Source organism: Mercenaria mercenaria, chromosome 17 (assembly GCF_021730395.1).
Source record: "Mercenaria mercenaria strain notata chromosome 17, MADL_Memer_1, whole genome shotgun sequence".
Lineage (NCBI taxonomy): Eukaryota > Metazoa > Mollusca > Bivalvia > Venerida > Veneridae > Mercenaria > Mercenaria mercenaria.
Genome location: NC_069377.1, coordinates 70,385,805 through 70,405,271, shown reverse-complemented (window position 1 = coordinate 70,405,271; position 19,467 = coordinate 70,385,805). Strand labels below are relative to the sequence as shown.

The following is a 19,467-nucleotide window of genomic DNA, read 5'->3' as shown; positions in this document are numbered from 1 at the left end:
TTTTTATTTCATTTTTTCTCCTTTTCGCAAATATATAAATTCTAGACATTTATGTGTATTTTTTTAATGTTTTCAAGTCGTAGAAAAGATAGAATATACTACAGCCACCATAAATTTTGTGTTAGAAACCGCACTGGTCATATATCTCATAGTTATTATGTACTTCATTTTGCACGTGCATTTCTTATCGGAATTGTAGAATGGTACCTAAAACATTCAAATTGATAATAGTCAAACTGATTGTGCATTATATTTAAGAAATAATATATCTCATCCAGTGATTTGTCGTTGAATAAATCATTGTTTGGAGTTCAGATGCAAAGGAATTATATCACGAGGGCGCATCTGAACGACAAACAATGATTTATTCAAGAGCAAATCACTAAATGAGATATATTATTTCGATTCTAACACGTTACAAAGGATTTTTAAGTACATCCTTGATGACATGCATTAAATATTTGCCCGTTTTCAATTGGTTTCTTTTCCAGTGCGCTGCTATGCCGTTTGACGCCATGACGTAATAATTGTGACGTCAGAACAGTGATTTGTTGTATGATAATTCACTGTTTTCTGCCTTCTTTGTTTAATAGGAAAATGAATCGGATCGTGTTAGAATTGATAGTATATCATGATGTGAAAGTACGTTAGTTTGAAAAAGTAAGGAAAGAATGCCGTAACACTTAAATTTATTTCTGACCTGAAAAAATACCAAATTTTAATTCCTGGCCTTTTTGCCTCACTAACGTTTTCATGTCTATATATAGCTTTAGTACTATGACTTGAAGGGAAACACGGTTAATTTGATTCAATCCTTTTTATTTCAAAGTGATACTTAAACCAGATAATAAAACAGGCCATACAAGATCAGAGCACTAACGACATCTACATGCTTTCTTTCTTTCTTTCCGCCGGACCATCAGTGATTGAAATCGGCTACCTACCAACATCACAGACAGCGAGACGCTAGATGAGTTCAGGGCCACCGTTGGGGCTCTACCTCCCTCCAGTCACTAGATCTAGGCTCCCGTTTAGATACAGATGTTTTAGCGGGCATGCCCAGTTTTTTAACCCAGGGTATCTCACACATTCCTGGAGGATTATGACAACATATCTTATCATTGTCAATAACATAAGGGAAATATAAGCTGGAAGGGCGTCAGTCCTCACTCTTTTCGCAGTAAGGATGTTTTGTAAGAGTGTAATTTTGTAAGTGATGGGATGTGAAAAAAAAATGGAATTAATTGATCTGTTATAGCCCGTTCATGCAACTTTAAAAAGATCTTACTTGGCAAGATTATGTGCATCTAAATATGTTAAATGTAGAAAACAGAGTGAAACAACTGCGACTCAATCATATGCATAGAGTGTTTTGTGGCACTTGTCCATCATACTTGAGTGATCATTTTGTTAAAAGTTCCAGATCAACTCAGAAGAATTTTATATTACCTAGTATTAATAATAACACTAGTAAACAGACATTTTGTTATACTGGATGTAAGGAATGGAATTTTCTTCCTGAAAAAATAAAAGATGTTAAAAATATTAAAACTTTCAAATGGTTAGTTAAGAAATTCCTTTTGGATAAGCAAACTTCAGAAAGTAAAAGTGATTTGGTATATTATTGATTATATATGTGATAAGTGTATCTGTGATAAGTAAGTTAAACACAAATGTGATAAGTTGATAACAAAAATGTATTAATTGTGATATATTTTAAGTAATATGTTATGCATACTTTTAGTAATCCCGTGTTGTACCAAAATCCGGGTATTTCTTATATTATTTTCCTTTCTTACACTGTATCTCTTATTAGATTAGCATGGATCCCATTGGAAATAAGCTTTTAGCTTAATGGGTTATCCATAGATCTTTAGCTTTCTCTACTGTAAAGTATAACAACTTGGCTTAGAATTTTCTGTTTTATTAAAAGTATGCATTGTAATGGTCACTCATTCATGAAATGTAGCTCCTCCCTCCTGCACCGCACTAGCGTATAGCGTGCCGGTTCTAAGAACGTATACATGTTTGTATTATACTGTTAAATCAGTTATCTTGTATTAGCTGTAGTGAATAAACGTAGTGTTAAACAATCCCGTCTTGGGTCAGTCATTTAGAATACAAATCCCTTTAAGGGTCCGAAATGTTCACATATATAATCAGAACATTACATGCATCTTACCCTATTCTTAAATATAGATTTGTTTTTATAACTATGTAAAGAAATTGTTTTTATAAGCTGTGATATTTATATTTATTGCCATGTGTTGTGTTGTTTGTTTTTTTTTAAATTACAACTCGTACACACACTGAAAGAGATTGTAAGTAATTCTTACAATATGTAGGTTCCTGGGGAACTGGACAGAAAATGGGCCATATGTGTTATCTCTTTATTATAGTTGATCATCATCTTATCATACCGCACGGTTCCGGATCCCGGGTTTTAGTCATCACCATCCAATATGTCAGCGCCCAGGCAGTCTTGTCTCTTCGTTTTGAGTTCTTCGAATGAAGGTGTTGACAAACTTTTATAATTTTAGAAATTACAAATTTATGCTTTAGGTACAAATCTGAGAGTACAGAATGCTAGAATTCAAGGTGTGCAAAATGTGATAAAATTGATCGAAAACTGTTTAGACACGCCCACTTTCGTGATTTTGGAACTGTCGTAGTACACGACGTTGAATTAGAAACGGATGATTCATATGTAAATTGTTATTCCAAGCGTTATCTGTTCATGAAATAGTTTGAAAACTACAAGCAATTAGTCATGCAAAGTGTAGATTCACTAAACAAGCATGTGGTCAGTAGTTTGGCTACCACACGTACCGTAATTTAACAGGTGCTGTTTTTATAAGCAGTGGCTAGAGAACCGGAATTGGTTCATAGACAGCGAACTTATTCGTCCGGAAACGGTTCTCTAGCCAAAGTACCATGCATAGGCTAGGGAACCGGAATTTTATTTCTATGCATAAAGCTGCCGAAGTTCACTATGTTTCTTTTGGTAAGTATCATGCATGTTATTATCTTAATTTTACCATGCCCTTGCATTTATCTGCGTTTATTGTGTCTCCAAAAGTGTACTCCCTACATACTGTGTCCGCCATATTGGAATGATATAAATTAGTACGAATGAATGCGTGAAAACTACATTGCCGTTTTTAAATGTTATTTGCTTGAAACATGTACTATGACATATTTCACGTGCATCAGTTTTTTTTATTGGATTAAAGTTTGAAAGTGATTAGGAAATTGAAAAAAAATGTGATCAATACTAATTAACAGAAATTACTTAATCTTTTTTAATTGTTTTTTTTTTCATTGTATTGTACACTTTAAGTTTAAATTCCATGTTTATTTCGGCTTGCTCCGAGGCCGACAACAATTTCCGCATTCATTCGTAATAGTTTATATCATTCCAATATGACGGACAGTTTGCGGCGAGTACACTTTTGGAGACACAGTAAACGCAGATAAATGCAAGGGCATGGCTTGCTGAAATGGTAAAATCAATTAAGATAATAACATGCATGATACTTTACCAAAAGAAACAAAGTGAATTTCGGCAGCTTTATGCATAGAAATAAAATTCCGGTTCCCTAGCCTATGCATGGTACTTTGGCTAGAGAACCGGTTCCGGACGAATAAGTTGGCTGTCTAGGGAACCGATTCTGGTTCTCGGGCCACTGCCTATAAAAACAGCGCCAGGAAAGGAAAAGTGTAACTTTACTAGCTATTATAATCCTTCAATCCTGAGAAAAAACAAAATTTGGGATTTGTGTTTCTTGTGCATGCAAATACTTTTTCATAGATAAAAATCTGAAATGTGCTCAACCCCAGATATATCAAATTTTAAGGAACAGGGTTCCCACGCTACCGGGAAAACGGGAAAAAGTCGGGAATTTCGAAAAATCTTTTCCCGGTCGTGAAAATGCCGGGATTTTTACGATATCTGTTAAAAATCGGGAAAAACTCGGGAAAAGTACGAACCGGTTTGAGTACGAAACTAGTTATCATAACGTGTTAATAAAACGGACCGTTTTGCAAGCGTTTACTTGATCATGTATAGTCACGATGTCTGCACTATTGCGCGGCATTTTTAGGCAAGCAGTTGGCGTCAGCTCGTTGTGTTCTGATATAAATACGCTTTCATTAACAAATGTGAACATCAACTACAGCGACCTAGCCAGTCTTCAAGCCATAAATAGCCTGGAAAAGGTTTGAAAAATGTCTGGTTTTCCTCGACTGAAAAACCTGGAATTTTGCTAGAAAACCTTGAAAAAGTCGGGAAAAAGTCTGGAATTTTACCAGCAGAAAATTGTGGGAACCCTGTAAGGAAGTGCAAAAAAAGAGTCCCCATTAGCAAAAACCCCACCCCACAAGAAAACCAAAAGTCAGTGCGCATATTTTTATGTAACGTGACCTCTTTGCATGAACAATGAATGTAGACCAATACAAATGCGACTTTCATTTTTAAGTTTTGCCTGTCTAATTTCATTTTCTGCACTTCATGGAAAAACTTAAGGTCATCTGACTTCATTTTCTGTGGTGTCAAAATCATATGTATGCCTTGTGAGATTGTATAAAAATGTACAAGCTGTCCTAAGGATATAGGCTTTCTTCATGGTTGTTTCAGAAATCACAATTTACGATTCATGTGAGAAAGTCACTCATTTTAACCTTCTTGACTTTGCCTTTCTCACATGCCCAAAGGTGTTAACCCTGTGACGTGCACTAAACAGTTTTGAATATACAGTGTTGACCGAATTGACAGATAAATTAATCAGCAGCTTGTTTGATCTTCTATTGATTACTTTAAATGTTTTTTAATTCAAGTTTTTGACTATGCAATGGAATAATCAGCAACTTGTGTGGTTAACGTAACATTTGTATTCACATCCCTTATTAATTGACACTGTTTTTTAACAGTGTAATAAAACGACTTACCTAGAATTTGTTTGAAAACCCTGATTTCCCTGTACTTTTTAGCTCACCTGTCACAAAGTGACAAGGTGAGCTTTTGTGATCGTGCGGTGTCCGTCGTCCGTCGTCCGTCCGTCAGTCCGTGCGTCCGTCCGTAAACTTTTGCTTGTGACCACTCTAGAGGTCACATTTTTCATGGGATCTTTATGAAAGTTGGTCAGTATGTTCACCTTTATGATATCTAGGTCAAGTTCGAAACTGGGTCACGTGCCTTCAAAAACTAGGTCAGTAGGTCTAAAAATAGAAAAACCTTGTGACCTCTCTAGAGGCCATAATTTTTAATGGATCTTCATGAAAATTGGTCAGAATGTTCAACTTGATGATGTCTAGGTCAAGTTCGAAACTGGGTCACGTGCGGTCAAAAACTAGGTCAGTAGGTCTAAAAATAGAAAAACCTTGTGACCTCTGTAGAGGCCATATATTTCACAAGATCTTCATGAATTTTGGTCAGAACTTTCACCTTGATGATATCTAGGTCAAGTTCAAAACTGGGTCACGTGCCGTCAAAAACTAGGTCAGAAGGTCTAAAAATAGAAAAACCTTGTGACCTTTCTAGAGACCATAAATTTCACAAGATCTTCATGAAAATTAGTCAGAACGTTCACCTTGATGATATCTAGGTCGAGTTCGAAACTGGGTCACGTGCCATCAAAAACTAGGTCAGTAGGTCAAATAAAAGAAAAACCTTGTGACCTCTCTAAAGGCCATATTTTTCATTGGATCTGTATGAATGTTGGTCTGAATGTTCATCTTGATGATATCTAGGTCAGTTTTGAAACTGGGTCACGTGTGGTCGAAAACTAGGTCAGTAGGTCTAACAAGAGGACCATGATGGTCCTGAATCGCTCACCTATCCCCACATGACCCAGTGTTGAACTGAGTATGACGTCGTTATTTCTATTATTTGACATAGTGACCTAGTTTTTGAGCACATGTGACCTAGATATCATCAAGATAAAAAATTCTGACCAATTTTCATGAAGATCCATTGAAAAATATGGCCTCTAGAGAGGTCACAAGGTTTTTCTATTATTTGACCTAATGACCTAGTTTTTGAAGGCACGTGACCCACTTTTAAACTTGACCTAAATATCATCAAGGTGAACATTCTCACCAATTTTCATGAAGATCTCGTGAAAAATATGGCCTCTAGAGAGGTCACAAGATTTTTCGATTTTTCGACCTACTGACCTAGTTTTTGACCGCACATGACCCAGTTACGAACCTGACCTAGATGAACATTCTCACCAATTTTCATGAAGATCCGTTGAGAAATATGGCCTCTAGAGAGGTCACAAGGTTTTTTCTATTTTTAGACCTACTGACCTAGTTTTTGACCCCACGTGACCCAGTTTCGAACTTGACTTAGATATCATCAAGGTGAACATTCTGACCAATATTCATGAAGATCTCATGAAAAATATGGCCTCTAGAGAGGTCACAAGGTTTTTCTATTTTTAGATCTACTGACCTAGTTTTTAACCCCACGTGACCCAGTTTCGAACATGACCTAGATAACTTCAAGGTAAACACTCTGTCCAATTTTCATGAAGATCCATTGAAAAATATCGCCTCTAGAGAGGTCACAAGGTTTTCCTATTTTTAGACCTACTGACCTAGTTTTTGACCGCACGTGACCCATTTTCGAAACTGACCTAGATATCATCAAGGTGAACATTCTGACCAATTTTCATGAAGATCCATTGAGAAATATGGCCTCTAGAGAGGTCACAAGGTTTTTCTATTTTTAGATCTACTGACCTACTTTTTGACCCCACATGACCCAGTTTCGAACTTGACCTAGATATCATCAAGATGAACATTCTGACCGATATTCATGAAGATCTCATGAAAAATATGGCCTCTAGAGAGGTCACAAGGTTTTTCTATTTTTAGATCTACTGACCTAGTTTTTAACCCCACGTGACCCAGTTTCGAACTTGACCTAGATATCATCAAGGTGAACATTCTGACCAATTTTCATGAAGATCCATTGAGAAATATGGCCTCTAGAGAGGTCACAAGGTTTTTCTATTTTTAGATCTACTGACCTATTTTTTGACCCCACATGACCCAGTTTCGAACTTGACCTAGATATCATCAAGGTGAACATTCTGACCAATATTCATGAAGATCTCATGAAAAATATGGCCTCTAGAGAGGTCACAAGGTTTTTCTATTTTTAGATCTACTGACCTAGTTTTTAACCCCCCGGACCCAGTTTCGAACTTGACCTAGATATCATCAAGGTGAACATTCTGACCAATTTTCATGAAGATCCATTGAGAAATATGGCCTCTAGAGAGGTCACAAGGTTTTTCTATTTTTAGACCTAATGACCTAGTTTTTGACCCTACGTGACCCAGTTTCGAACTTGACCTAGATATCATCAAGGTGAACATTCTGACCAATTTTCCTGAAGATCCATTGAGAAATATGGCCTCTAGAGAGGTCACAAGGTTTTTCTATTTTTAGACCTACTGACCTAGTTTTTGAACCCACGTGACCCAGTTTCGAACTTGACCTAGATATCATCAAGGTAAACATTCTGACCAATTTTCATGAAGATCTTATGAAATATATGGCCTCTAGAGAGGTCACAAGGTTTTTCTATTTTTAGACCTACTGACCTAGTTTTTGATGGTACGTGACCCAGTTTCGAACTTGACCTAGATATCATCAAGATGAACATTCTGACCAACTTTCATAAAGATCCCATGAAAAATGTGACCTCTAGAGTGGTCACAAGCAAAAGTTTACGGACGCACGGACGGACGACGGACACCGCGCGATCACAAAAGCTCACCTTGTCACTTTGTGACAGGTGAGCTAAAAATAGAAAAACCTTGTGACCACTCTAGAGGCCATATATTTCATGAAATCTTCATGAAAATTTGTCAGAATGTTCACCTTGATGATATCTCAGTCAAGTCAGAAAGTGGGTCATGTGCCATCAAGAACTAGGTCAGTAGGTCAAATAATAGAAAAACCTTGTGACCTCTATAGAGGCCATATTTTCCATGGGATCTGTATGAAAGTTAGTCTGAATGTTCATCTTGATGATATCTAGGTCAAGTTTGAAAGTGGGTCACGTGCCATCAAAAACTAGGTCAGTAGGTCAAATAATAGAAAAACCTTGTGACCTCTCTAAAGGCCATATTTTTCAATGGATCTTCATGAAAGTTGGTCTGAATGTTCATCTTGATGATATCTAGGTCAAGTTCGAATCAGGGTCTTGTACAGTCAAAAACTAGGTCAGTAGGTCTTAAAATAGAAAAACCTAGTGACCTCTCTAGAGGCCATACTTGTGAATGGATCTCCATAAAAATTGGTCAGAATGTTCATCTTGATAATATCTAGATCAAGTTCGAAAGTGGGTCACGTGCCTTCAAAAAGTAGGTCAGTAGGCCAAATAATGAAAAAACGTTGTGACCTCTCTAGAGGCCATATTTTTCATGGGACCTGTATGAAAGTTGGTCTGAATGTTTATCTTGATGATATCTAGGTCAAGATTGAAACTGGGTCAACTGCGATCAAAAACTAGGTCAGTAGGTCTTGAAATAGAGAAACCTTGTGACCTCTCTAGAGGCCATACCCTTGAATGGATCTTCATGAAAATTGGTCAGAATGTTCACCTTGATGATATCTAGGTCAAGTTTGAAACTGGGTCACGTGCCTTAAAAAACTAGGTCACTATGTCAAATAATAGAAAAACCTTGTGACCTCTCTAGAGACCATATTTTTAAATGGATCTTCATGAAAATGGTCAGAATTTTTATCTTGATAATATCTAGGTCAAGTTCAAAACTGGGTCACATGAGCTCAAAAACTAGGTCACTATGTCAAATAATAGAAAAAACGACGTCATACTCAAAACTGGATCATGTGGGAAAAGGTGAGCGATTCAGGACCATCATGGTCCTCTTGTTTAAAATGCTTCCAACATTGTTTTTATTTGATTTAAAACTTGTTTGTACTTTAAAGTTTGTGCTCTCTGAAATTTTTGTCTATCCATTATGTCATATATTGGTGGACATCAATAAGAAATATTCAAGTAAATCATCACTTGATGATTTCTCATTAAAGTATATATTACAAATGAATTATAGAACATGTATCAAATAATAGATGAGACATACCTTAAGTATTTGTATAATATATTTATTCAAGACAATAATAATTTGTCTATCAGATAATGGCATTCAGCAATAACAAAAGGGTTCATGGGAAGGGTTATTCAACATTATATAAGTCTGGTAGTGGTATGACATCCTTCAGCAGAAAATTATATTGGAATGTATAGTTTTTAAGGTTTCATTTGGTCTGTTACTAATTAACAGACCAGGATCATAACATATACTTTATATTTTTAGAATTAAGATAATTCCTAACTGTTGTTTTTGTTTTTTAATTTAGGTGTAACTGCACAGTCGTTCCTGCAGGCTTACAATATAATATCCTCAAATTTTAGTGTCCAGCTGGCTTCACCAAGTGTAAGTTCAAATTATTACTTTTAAAATTTTAAAAGAAAATTGTTAAGTTTGTTTCTTTTATCTTTCTCCATTTGAAAATCTCCTTATTATGTTACCTCATAAATATACACACACATAAACTTCAATTTTAGATCAGAGCCATTTAACTTTCCACACCCAAGGGAATAAATTCATATTAGTCTTTTTCCAAGACTTGTTTTTTAATCCTGAGTATATTTTGCTCATATGAAGTTCACTTGTAAGTATGCATATATGTATGTATTGTTGTTTTAAAGTAAAAGAAATTTACTTCTTATTTGAAAGTTCAGTAGTTCTAGGTATTTTTAATTTGATTGAAATAATGTCTGATATATGAAGAGTAGATAGCAAATATTTTATTTTTTTAGGCTCACCGGAGCACAATGTGCTCAAGGTGATCTATTGTGACCGGTCATTGTGCGGCGTCCGTCGTGCATCAACATTTGCCTTGCGAACACTCTAGAGGCCACATTTGTGACACAATCTTTATGAAACTTGGTCAGAATGTTAGTCTTGATGATCTCTAGGCCAAGTTCAAAACTGGGTCAAAAACTAGGTCAGTAGGTCAGATCAAAGGAAAAGCTTGTGAACACTCTAGAGACCGCATTTGTAACCAAATCTTTATGAAACTTGGTCAGCATGTTAGTCTTGATGATCTCTAGGTCAGGTTCGAAACTGGGTCATGTGGGTTAAAAAACTAGGTCACCCGGTCAGATCAAAGGAAAAGATTGTGAACAGTCTAGAGACCGCATTTGTAACAAATCTTTATGAAACTTGATCAGAATGTTAGTCTTGATGATCTCTAAGTCAAGTTCGAAACTGGGTCATGTGGGGTCAAAAACTAGGTCAGTAGGTCAGATCAAAGGAAAAGCTTGTGAACACTCTAGAGACCACATGTTTGACTCAATCTTTATAAAACTTAGTCAGAATGTAAGTCTTGATGATCTCTAGGTCAAGTTCGAAACTGGGTCATCTGGGGTCAAAACTAGGTCAGTAGGTCAGATCAAAGGAAAGGCTTGTGAACACTCTAGAGACCACATTTTTGACCCAATCTTTATGAAACTTGATCAGAATGTTAGTCTTGATGATCTCTAGGTCAAGTTCAAAACTGGGTCATGTGGGGTCAAAAACTAGGTCAGTAGGTCAGATCAAAGACAAACCTCTAGAGACCACATGTTTGACTCAATCTTTATAAAACTTGGTCAGAATGTAAGTCTTGATGATCTCTAGGTCAAGTTCGAAACTGGGTCATCTGGAGTCAAAACTAGGTCAGTAGGTCAGATCAAAGGAAAAGCTTGTGAACACTCTAGAGACCACATTTGTGACCCAATCTTTATGAAACTTGGTCAGAATGTTAGTCTTGATGATTTCTAGGTCAAGTTTGAAACTGGGTCATGTGGGGTCAAAAACTAGGTCAGTAAATTAGATCAAAGGAATAGCTTGTGAACACTCTAGAGACCACATTTGTGTCCCAATCTTTATGAAACTTGGTCTGATTGTTAGTCTTGATGATCTCTAGGCAAGTTTGAATCTGGGTCATGTTGGATCAAAAACTAGGTCAGTATGTCAGATCAATGGAAAAGCTTGTGAACACTCAAGAGACCACATTTATGACCCAATCTTTACGAAACTTGGTCAGAATGTTTGTCTTGATGATCTCTAGGTCAAGTTTGAAACTGGGTCATGTGGGGTCAAAAACTAGGTCATCCGGTCAAATCAAATGAAAAGCTTGAGAACACTCTGGAGGCCACAGTTGTGTCCCAACATTTATGAAACTTAGTCAGAATATTTGGCTTGGTGATTTCTAGGTCAAGTTTGAATCTGGGTCATGTGGGGTCAAAAACTAGGTCACCTGGTCAAATCAAAGGAAAAACTTGTGAACACTTTAGAGGCCACAGTTGTAACTCAATCTTTATGAAACTAGGTCAGAATGTTTGTCTTAAACATTTCTAGGTCAAGTTTGAATCTTGGTCATGTGGGGTCAAAAAACTAGGTCACTAGGCCAAATCAAAGGAAAATCTTTTCAACACTCTAGAGGCCACAATTTAAGTTTGAAACTCACGAGAATTAGTCAGAGTGTTTGTTTTGATAATCTGTAGGTCAAGTTCGAAGCTGTGTCATGTGGGGTCAAAAACTAGGTCACCTGGTCAAATCAAAGGAAAAGCTTGTGAAATCTCTAGAGGCCACAGTTGTAACCAGATCTTAATGAAATTTAATCAGAATGTTTGTCTTGATGATCTTTAGGTCAAATTCAACTCTTGGTCATGTGGGGGTCAAAAACTAGGTCAGTAGGCCAGATCAACTCTGGTGAGCAATATATAGGGCCATCATGGCCCTCTTGTTTTAATTTTGTGAATATTAAACACAAATACAACATGAAAATGAACTAACTTTGTATGAAAGTTAACATGTATTTCTACACCAAATTATGATCTTATCAGTGGAACAGGGTGGTAGATTTGAGATGTTACTTTTTCCTTTTGGAAGACTTTAAATCATTTAAGTGAAAGACAAATGTTACAAGCATATTTGTATAAACATTTTGTTAATTTTGCAGCATTTTGTAAGTGAAGGAATGTTGAGGATGTAATGCCTGAAACCCCAACACATTTCAAACCCATCAGTCAACATAAAGTCATTTTAGATTGCCTATTAACATACTCTCTGATGATTAAAATCATGTTGTATTTACAGTTTTATGTCTATTTGTATTAATAGGGTGGTTGTCTCTTTGTATAAGCAGGGTATACACATTGAACATCATTGTCAATTTGTATTAACAGTGTATAGTACGGTGAATGTGATTGTTTTTTTTTGTTTTAACAGGGTAAACATATTGAATATGTGAATCAAGATGAAAGTAACAGGAGATGGTTTAATGAGTTCCGAGCAAAGTCAAGCTCAAACCCTATAGCACTGGAGACTGTCGATGCTGCTAGATATGCAGCCCTGGTGGTACCAGACAGTCCAGGGGCAACAAGAGACCTACATAATGACAAAGATCTCAAGCAAATACTACTTCATTTTATGAAAGAGAAAAGTAAGTGTGTAAATAATGTGGTGATATAGCAAGTAAAATTTTGTAAAATATAAAAGAATTTCTGTCAAATGCATTAGTCACACATTAAAAAAAATCTTATGTCATGTTACAGGAATTGCACTGTTTAATAAAAGATTGACTTAAAAATCATTTATTTATGATTCTAAATATTCAAGAAACTTTTTCAACAGATTTAAAGCTATTTATATTTTGAGTCTGGAGACAAACCCCTTTTAAAACTATATCTAGAAGTATAAATTGTATTGATGTCCATGCTGCACTAGAGGTATAAACTGTATTATGTCCTCATTACTATCTATAACTATAAAATGTATTGACGTCTACACATTATTATCAAGAAATATAAAATGTATTGATGTCCATACTGAATAAAATGTATTGATGTCCATTCATTGCTGTCCAGAAATATAAAATGTATTGATGTCCGTTCATTTCTGTCCAGAAATATAAAATGTATTGATGTCCATTCATTGCTGTCCAGAAATATAAAATGTATTGATGTCCGTTCATTTCTGTCCAGAAATATAAAATGTAATGATGTCCATACTGAATAAAATGTATTGATGTTCATTCATTGCTGTCCAGAAATATAAAATGTATTGATGTCCATACTGAATAAAATGAATTGATGTCGCTTCATTGCTGCCTAGAAATATAAAATGTATTGATGTCCATTCATTTCTGTCCAGAAATATAAAATGTATTGATTTCCATACTGGATAAAATGTATTGATGTCCATTCATTGCTGTCCAGAAATATAAAATGTATTGATGTCCATTCATTGCTGTCCAGAAATATAAAATGTATTGATGTCCATTCATTTCTGTCCAGAAATATAAAATGTATTGATGTCCATACTGAATAAAATGTATTGATGTCTATTCATTGCTGTCCAGAAATATAAAATGTATTGATGTCTATTCATTTCTGTCCAGAAATATAAAATGTATTGATGTCCATACTGAATAAAATGTATTGATGTCCATTCATTGTTGTCCAGAAATATAAAATGTATTGATGTCCATTAATTGCTGTCCAGAAATACAAAATGTATTGATGTCAATACTGAATAAAATGTATTGATGTCTATTCATTGCTGTCCAGAAATATAAAATGTATTGATGTCCATACAGTGTAATCTAAAAGTTTAAATGGATTGATTATGGTGCTGTTCTGTTTAAAAGTATGAAATAAATTTATGTCCTTACTGAATAAAATGTATTGATGCCCATTCTATACTTTTTAGAAATATAAACTGTATTGATGTCCACACTTTATTATCAAGAAATATAAAATGTATTTATGTCCATACTGTGTTCAAATCAGACATCTATAACTATAAGATGGATTGATATCCATGCTGTACAATCTAGAACTATAAAATGTATTGATGTCCATTATTTGCTACCTAAAAGTTTGAAATGTACAGTCAGGGTTCAAATTTAGACAAGCAGACAAGCTAAATGCTAGTGGAATTTGAGAAAGCTAGTGGGCATGGAATGTACTAGCTAATTTCAGCTAGTCAATAATATATCAAGCAAATGTCTTCAAAGCTTGAATAAAGTTTGTTCTGCAGGTATACATTTTTCTGCATGAAAGGACTGTTATCATTTATGTTTATAAATGATATTTCATTGTTCAACAGAACTCTGATATAATGCATGATTGCACCTTGCATCAAGTTAACATGGAAGGATTTGACTTTAGCTTGTAAGTGGATAAAAATGGCACTAGCTATTTTAAGCAAATAGAATGATTTTTTTGACTGGCTACTTACAGAGATTAATCAGTAGGTTTTGGCCAGTAAAATATTAATAATGTGATTAAATATTATTGTTTAACATTAGCCGGTATCTTTTCATTTTAACTAGTGAACAAAAAGGGCACTAGCTACTTTTAGCTAGTATAAAATGTTGCTAAATTTGACCCCTGACAGTATGTCCTTACTGTACTTTCTAGAAATATAAAATGTTCATTGATGTCCATGTAGAAGTATGAAATAAATTGAAGTCCATACTGTACTATCTAGTATTATCTCTAAAAGCTTACACACTAAGAAACAACATTCTTGCACACCGGACTGATGTGTTCAGTGATTTTACCCGTGCCGGCAAAACCCATCTGGCACCCCCATGCCAGATGACTCTCGTGCTGTTAATGACAACTAGTGATTCATGCATTAATTACATATTGTTTATGTGAAATACGAAAATATCAGGTACCTAATGGTAGTTTCTCTCCATTCCTTATATTATATTTCTCGATTCAAAATACGTTATTTTATGGTAAGAACATACCGTTATGCTACAAACGATAAAACTGAAGTGGAACTTTGTTATTGTGCGTCACTGAAACATGACGTCATTTCTGCCTACTGACGTTAATTTCCTGCACTTGGCTTACATACTCTTCTATAAGAAAGAGTGCTACAGACCAGCCCGCTTAGCTCAATAGGTTGAGCACAGATCTATGGAGTTCTGAGTCATGAGTTCGATCCTTGGGCGGGGGCGTATGTTCTCTGTGACGATTTGATAGAAGTCTGAAATCATTTGTCCTCTACCTCTGAATCATGCGAGTAAGTTGGCAGTTACTTACAGAGAACAGGTTTTGTACTGGTACAAAATCCAGGAACACTGATTAGGTTAACTGCTCGCCGTTACATAACTGAAATACTGTTGAAAGCATGGCGTAAAACCCAAACAAAACAAACAAACAAAAAAGAAAGTACAGTTGCAATTCTTTGTTGTTAGTAGCAAACAAGGATCCGCAAAAAAAGGCTATATATACGACAACGGTCTCTTAGAAATCAAGGTTACGAATTGGGCAAAATTGTACCCTGCGACTTAAGTTTCTTCACGTTTGGTAATAATATTAAGAGAAATTGGTCATGTATTTGCATTGATAAAAATAATGTTATTCAAACCCAAATTTAATAGTTGAATTCATCTATTTTAGCAAGAGGGCCAATAAGTTTTAAGACTACATGCATGAATTGTAAAATCATAAAACTGTAAAGTGTTGGAGTGTTTTACCTTACGGAAAATCAGGTGAATTTGCCACTAGTTATTTTTTCTGAAGAGCGAAGCATCGTCGTGATAAGTTTAATGACAATGACATTAAATTAAGAAGCGTGATACATAATACCATTCACGGGGCCCCTCATAGTATCAGTACTTCCTTAAAAAAAATATTAAAATTATGAATCTGTGAGACTTGCACAAACATGAAATACCTTTCATATGTGATTGTATTGGATCTGGGTCATTTTTTCGCCCATTCACTTATGAATTACGGAGCAATTTTGTTCTTGTATAATTCACACACGACTCTGTCCAAATTAATTTGTTAGATAAACATTTATGATCATCATTTACAAAGGATGTTCAAGTTCAAGTATACACGATTGGATTTCTTATTTCTTCAGCCAGTTAGTCTTGGGAAAAAATGGCGTTAAAAAGAAACATAGGAATGTGAGGCTAAATAGGTACTTCTATAAGGTCATCATGATTGGATTCAATCTGAGTGTACTACAATTAACAAATCAATTGATCAACTAGTTTTAATTAATCGGACATTATGATGAAAATAATTTAAAAAAATAATAAACTTACGTTTTTAACAAAAAAAGGCAGTACAATGGTAATTCAGCATGCTTCTGTGCGTCGTTAAATCTAAATCTAGATCTTAGACTAGTATCACTTTACTATAAATTCTGTCGGGGGTATTCCAACATGTTCGTTGAAGACAAATGGTCGTTGAGGACACGTGGTCGCATCCACAATATTGACTGTATTTCTAATTGCTTAATTTGTTCTATTATTTGTAAAATACTGTATGCAAGAAAAGATCAGTCAGAATAAAAAGCTTATATGTATACGATATGCACGGGAAAAAATCAGTCATGTGTTTACGAATTGGGCAAGCCTTGTTACCGCCCAATGCGCAGGTGCCCTTGGGACGGATATTTCTATCCGATTGGTAAACACATGACAGATATAATCATGAATATGTCCATGCTACCTTTGCATCTTAATAAATATTGATATATTTTATTTCAGAACCAATGTGTGCAATAGGGATGGGTGTAGCAGGTCTATTTCCAGCCCACAATGAAGAAGGCCACTGGTGTTTTGAAGACTACAGTATGACATGTGTAAGAAATCATAAAATTCTGGAAATGGTTGGCCCAATTTAATGTATCATGTAATACAGAAAATATCTCATAGGATTATCTTTGCCTTTTCTTTAGTATAATTTTTATCTGCAATATGGAGGTTAAAACAGCTGTGATAAGTTTAATGAAATGTACATTATAATAAAAGAATGCGTCATTACATATTACATCATCTCATAGTGGGACCACTCAAAGTATACCTGACTAAATCCTTCAAAAACAAAAAAATATTGAAAAACTTATGAATCTTTTTTGAGATTGCAACAAACATGAAATAAAAACATTAATAATAAATGTGATTGTATATGTAACTCACTGCTGTCTATTTGTATGTCAGACATCACTGTATGAACTAGCAAGGAATGCAGATTTTCCCAGCTTACCTGTGATACCAGAAGATTACATCAAAGACAATTGTGCCAAATATAGTTGTAAGTGAGATAAACATTTAACCTGTCTTTGTACAAAAGGTGATGATTCCTCAAGGTTCAGAGGTTTAGGTCATTGACTTGGAATGGTATGTTCTTCACCACTGTTAGTCTGAAACCCAATATGGCATGTAAAAAAGAAATCATATGGACATGTGCAAGGCAGAAGGTAGGAAGTTCTATCAAGGGGTCCATCATGATTGATATAATGCCTGGAGGGGTACCTAGGGCAATAAAAATGCCATTTGATCTATATTTTGTTAATCTGACATAAAAAACTGCAGAGAACAACTAAATTTTAAAAAAAAAAAACCTTACTTTTTTCAAAAAAAATTTTTTTAGCAGTAAACACAAGGTAATGTAAGCACTGCTTAAAATCTGTTGCTTCTGTAAATTCTATTATTCTATAGATCTATAGATTCTAGGTTATCACTCTTCTATAAGATTCATCATGATCTGGTTGCTATCCCAATCATAGATTACCTGACCCCAATGACCCGATGTGTCCGCTATGGCCATTCCCTAAGTTATAGGTTAATTACTGCAACCACTGACTATTACAAGTTTTCTTATTTTCTGAGAACAGTGTACCATTGGAACCAACTTTCCCCCAGTGTTGCCCACCTCCCTACCCTAGAGCAGTTCAGTGCTGCTGTTTGCAGCCTTGAACATGCCTCGCCCTAGTTATCCTGCAAACTCAAGTTTTAACCTTTTTGTATCACCAAAGTTTGTTTTTTTTAGTTTCTTCCACTCTAAATTTTTATCACTATATTCTTTCTCTTTTTGATTTTGACGCGCAAAACGTCTACGTTCCCGCAAGGGGTTGGACGTCAACGGAAGATAGATAGATTTTTAGCTAAACCCTTTAATGAATAGGAATAGTTTAAATTTTGACATTATATATAGCTTAAAATCATTTTCAGGAATGTTTTAGTTAGTATATACAATGGCTTTTACTCAAAGCATAAAATGTACATTAATTTTCACTATGGCCATTTTGTTATTCAATAGTACATAATAAAAGATATGTGAATATAGGTGGAACATCTTTCATGTACATTTATTTAAAAGCTACAAAAGATCATTTTTATTTTTTAATACAGCTCTTATTACAAGACTGCAGCCTCCCTGGGCTAGTGGTTAAGGTTGTTGACTTCAAATCACTTGCCCCTCACTGATGTGGGTTTATGCCTCACTTGGGGCGTAAAATATTTCATGTGAGGAAGCCATCCAGCTGGCTTACAACAGGTTGTTTGTCTTACCCAGGTGCCTGCCTGTGATGAAATAATGACTGGAGTCTTCCTTCACCGAAGCAGGTTTTTGAACCCACATCAGCAAGGGTCAGTGATATAAAATCAGCAAAATTAACCACTTGGCGACAAAGGGCAGTTTTCATTTGTTTAAACCCACAGTTTTGATTAGGCTAAATCTGGGTGCTATATCTAATAGATTGCACTGAGCAAACAGTCTGTTGACATAAAAAATGTTACAACATTTTCTGGCAATAAGCCAAATCAGTTCTTAATTTAGTAACTTTTATGTAAATTAATGCTTCTTGAATGTTAGACTTGTCAGACCTGTTATTTAACTGTTCATGGTCTAAACACATGTATTACATTAGATTAACTGACTGGGAAATTTTGAACACAAAGAGATTTTGAATATTTAACTGACTGATATTTGCAAAAATGATGATGCAAAAAAAATCATTCACTGTGAAATTTCTTCTTCAGTATAATAATGAAATATTGTAAGAAGTTGTTTGTTAAGACGGTGATCATGTTTATGTTTAGGTAGTGGGGAGCCAGATTCTGTGCATGTAGTTATTGACAGACATGTGATCACTGGACAAAATCAGCAGTCAACAATCACAGCAGTACAAAATCTTATACTCATGTGCAGTCAAAAGTAAGTAATGGAAACACCCACAATTTTGACAGTAAAATCAAACCTGCTTTCAGCAGACATAATCATTATTAGACAGGTGCCTGCTTAAGACAAGTTGAAATTAGAACAAAAAGTGTTATAAGAACTAAGCTGACTGCATAAGGCAAGGGGTTGTATCATACAGGTGGACGCTAAGGTAGCTTATTTGTTGCATTCTGTAAAAAGTGGTCTTAAACAGTTCCCTATATGTAATAACATAGGTTCCCTATTTGGACTAACATACAGTACCCTGTATTATCTGACATATGGTGCCCTGTACGGTGTGACATCGGTAATCTGTATCGTCTGATATACGGTGCCATCTGTGGTCTGACATACGGTGCCATGTATGGTCCAACATACGGTACCTGTATGGTCTGACA

General features: G+C 35.2%; 1 protein-coding gene across 1 annotated transcript; it reads left to right on the top strand.

The window, feature by feature from the left end:
* The first annotated feature begins 2,422 nt into the window (after window positions 1-2,422).
* Window positions 2,423-19,070, top strand: LOC123537071 (glutamine amidotransferase-like class 1 domain-containing protein 1). The gene is made up of 6 exons (XM_045320624.2): window positions 2,423-2,514; window positions 9,400-9,476; window positions 12,321-12,534; window positions 16,615-16,709; window positions 17,068-17,161; window positions 18,952-19,070. The coding sequence occupies exons 1-6, from the start codon at window positions 2,463-2,465 to the stop codon at window positions 19,068-19,070; spliced, it is 651 nt and encodes a 216-aa protein (XP_045176559.2). The 5' UTR covers window positions 2,423-2,462.
* The last annotated feature ends 397 nt before the right edge of the window (window positions 19,071-19,467 follow it).

Coding starts and splice junctions, on each gene's coding strand:
- LOC123537071 (XM_045320624.2), top strand. CDS start 2,463: ATGTCAGCGCCCAGGCAGTCTTGTCTCTTCGTTTTGAGTTCTTCGAAT. Junction 12,535..16,614: donor TCATTTTATGAAAGAGAAAA/GTAAGTGTGTAA, acceptor ATTTTATTTCAG/AACCAATGTGTGCAATAGGG. Junction 16,710..17,067: donor AAGACTACAGTATGACATGT/GTAAGAAATCAT, acceptor TTTGTATGTCAG/ACATCACTGTATGAACTAGC.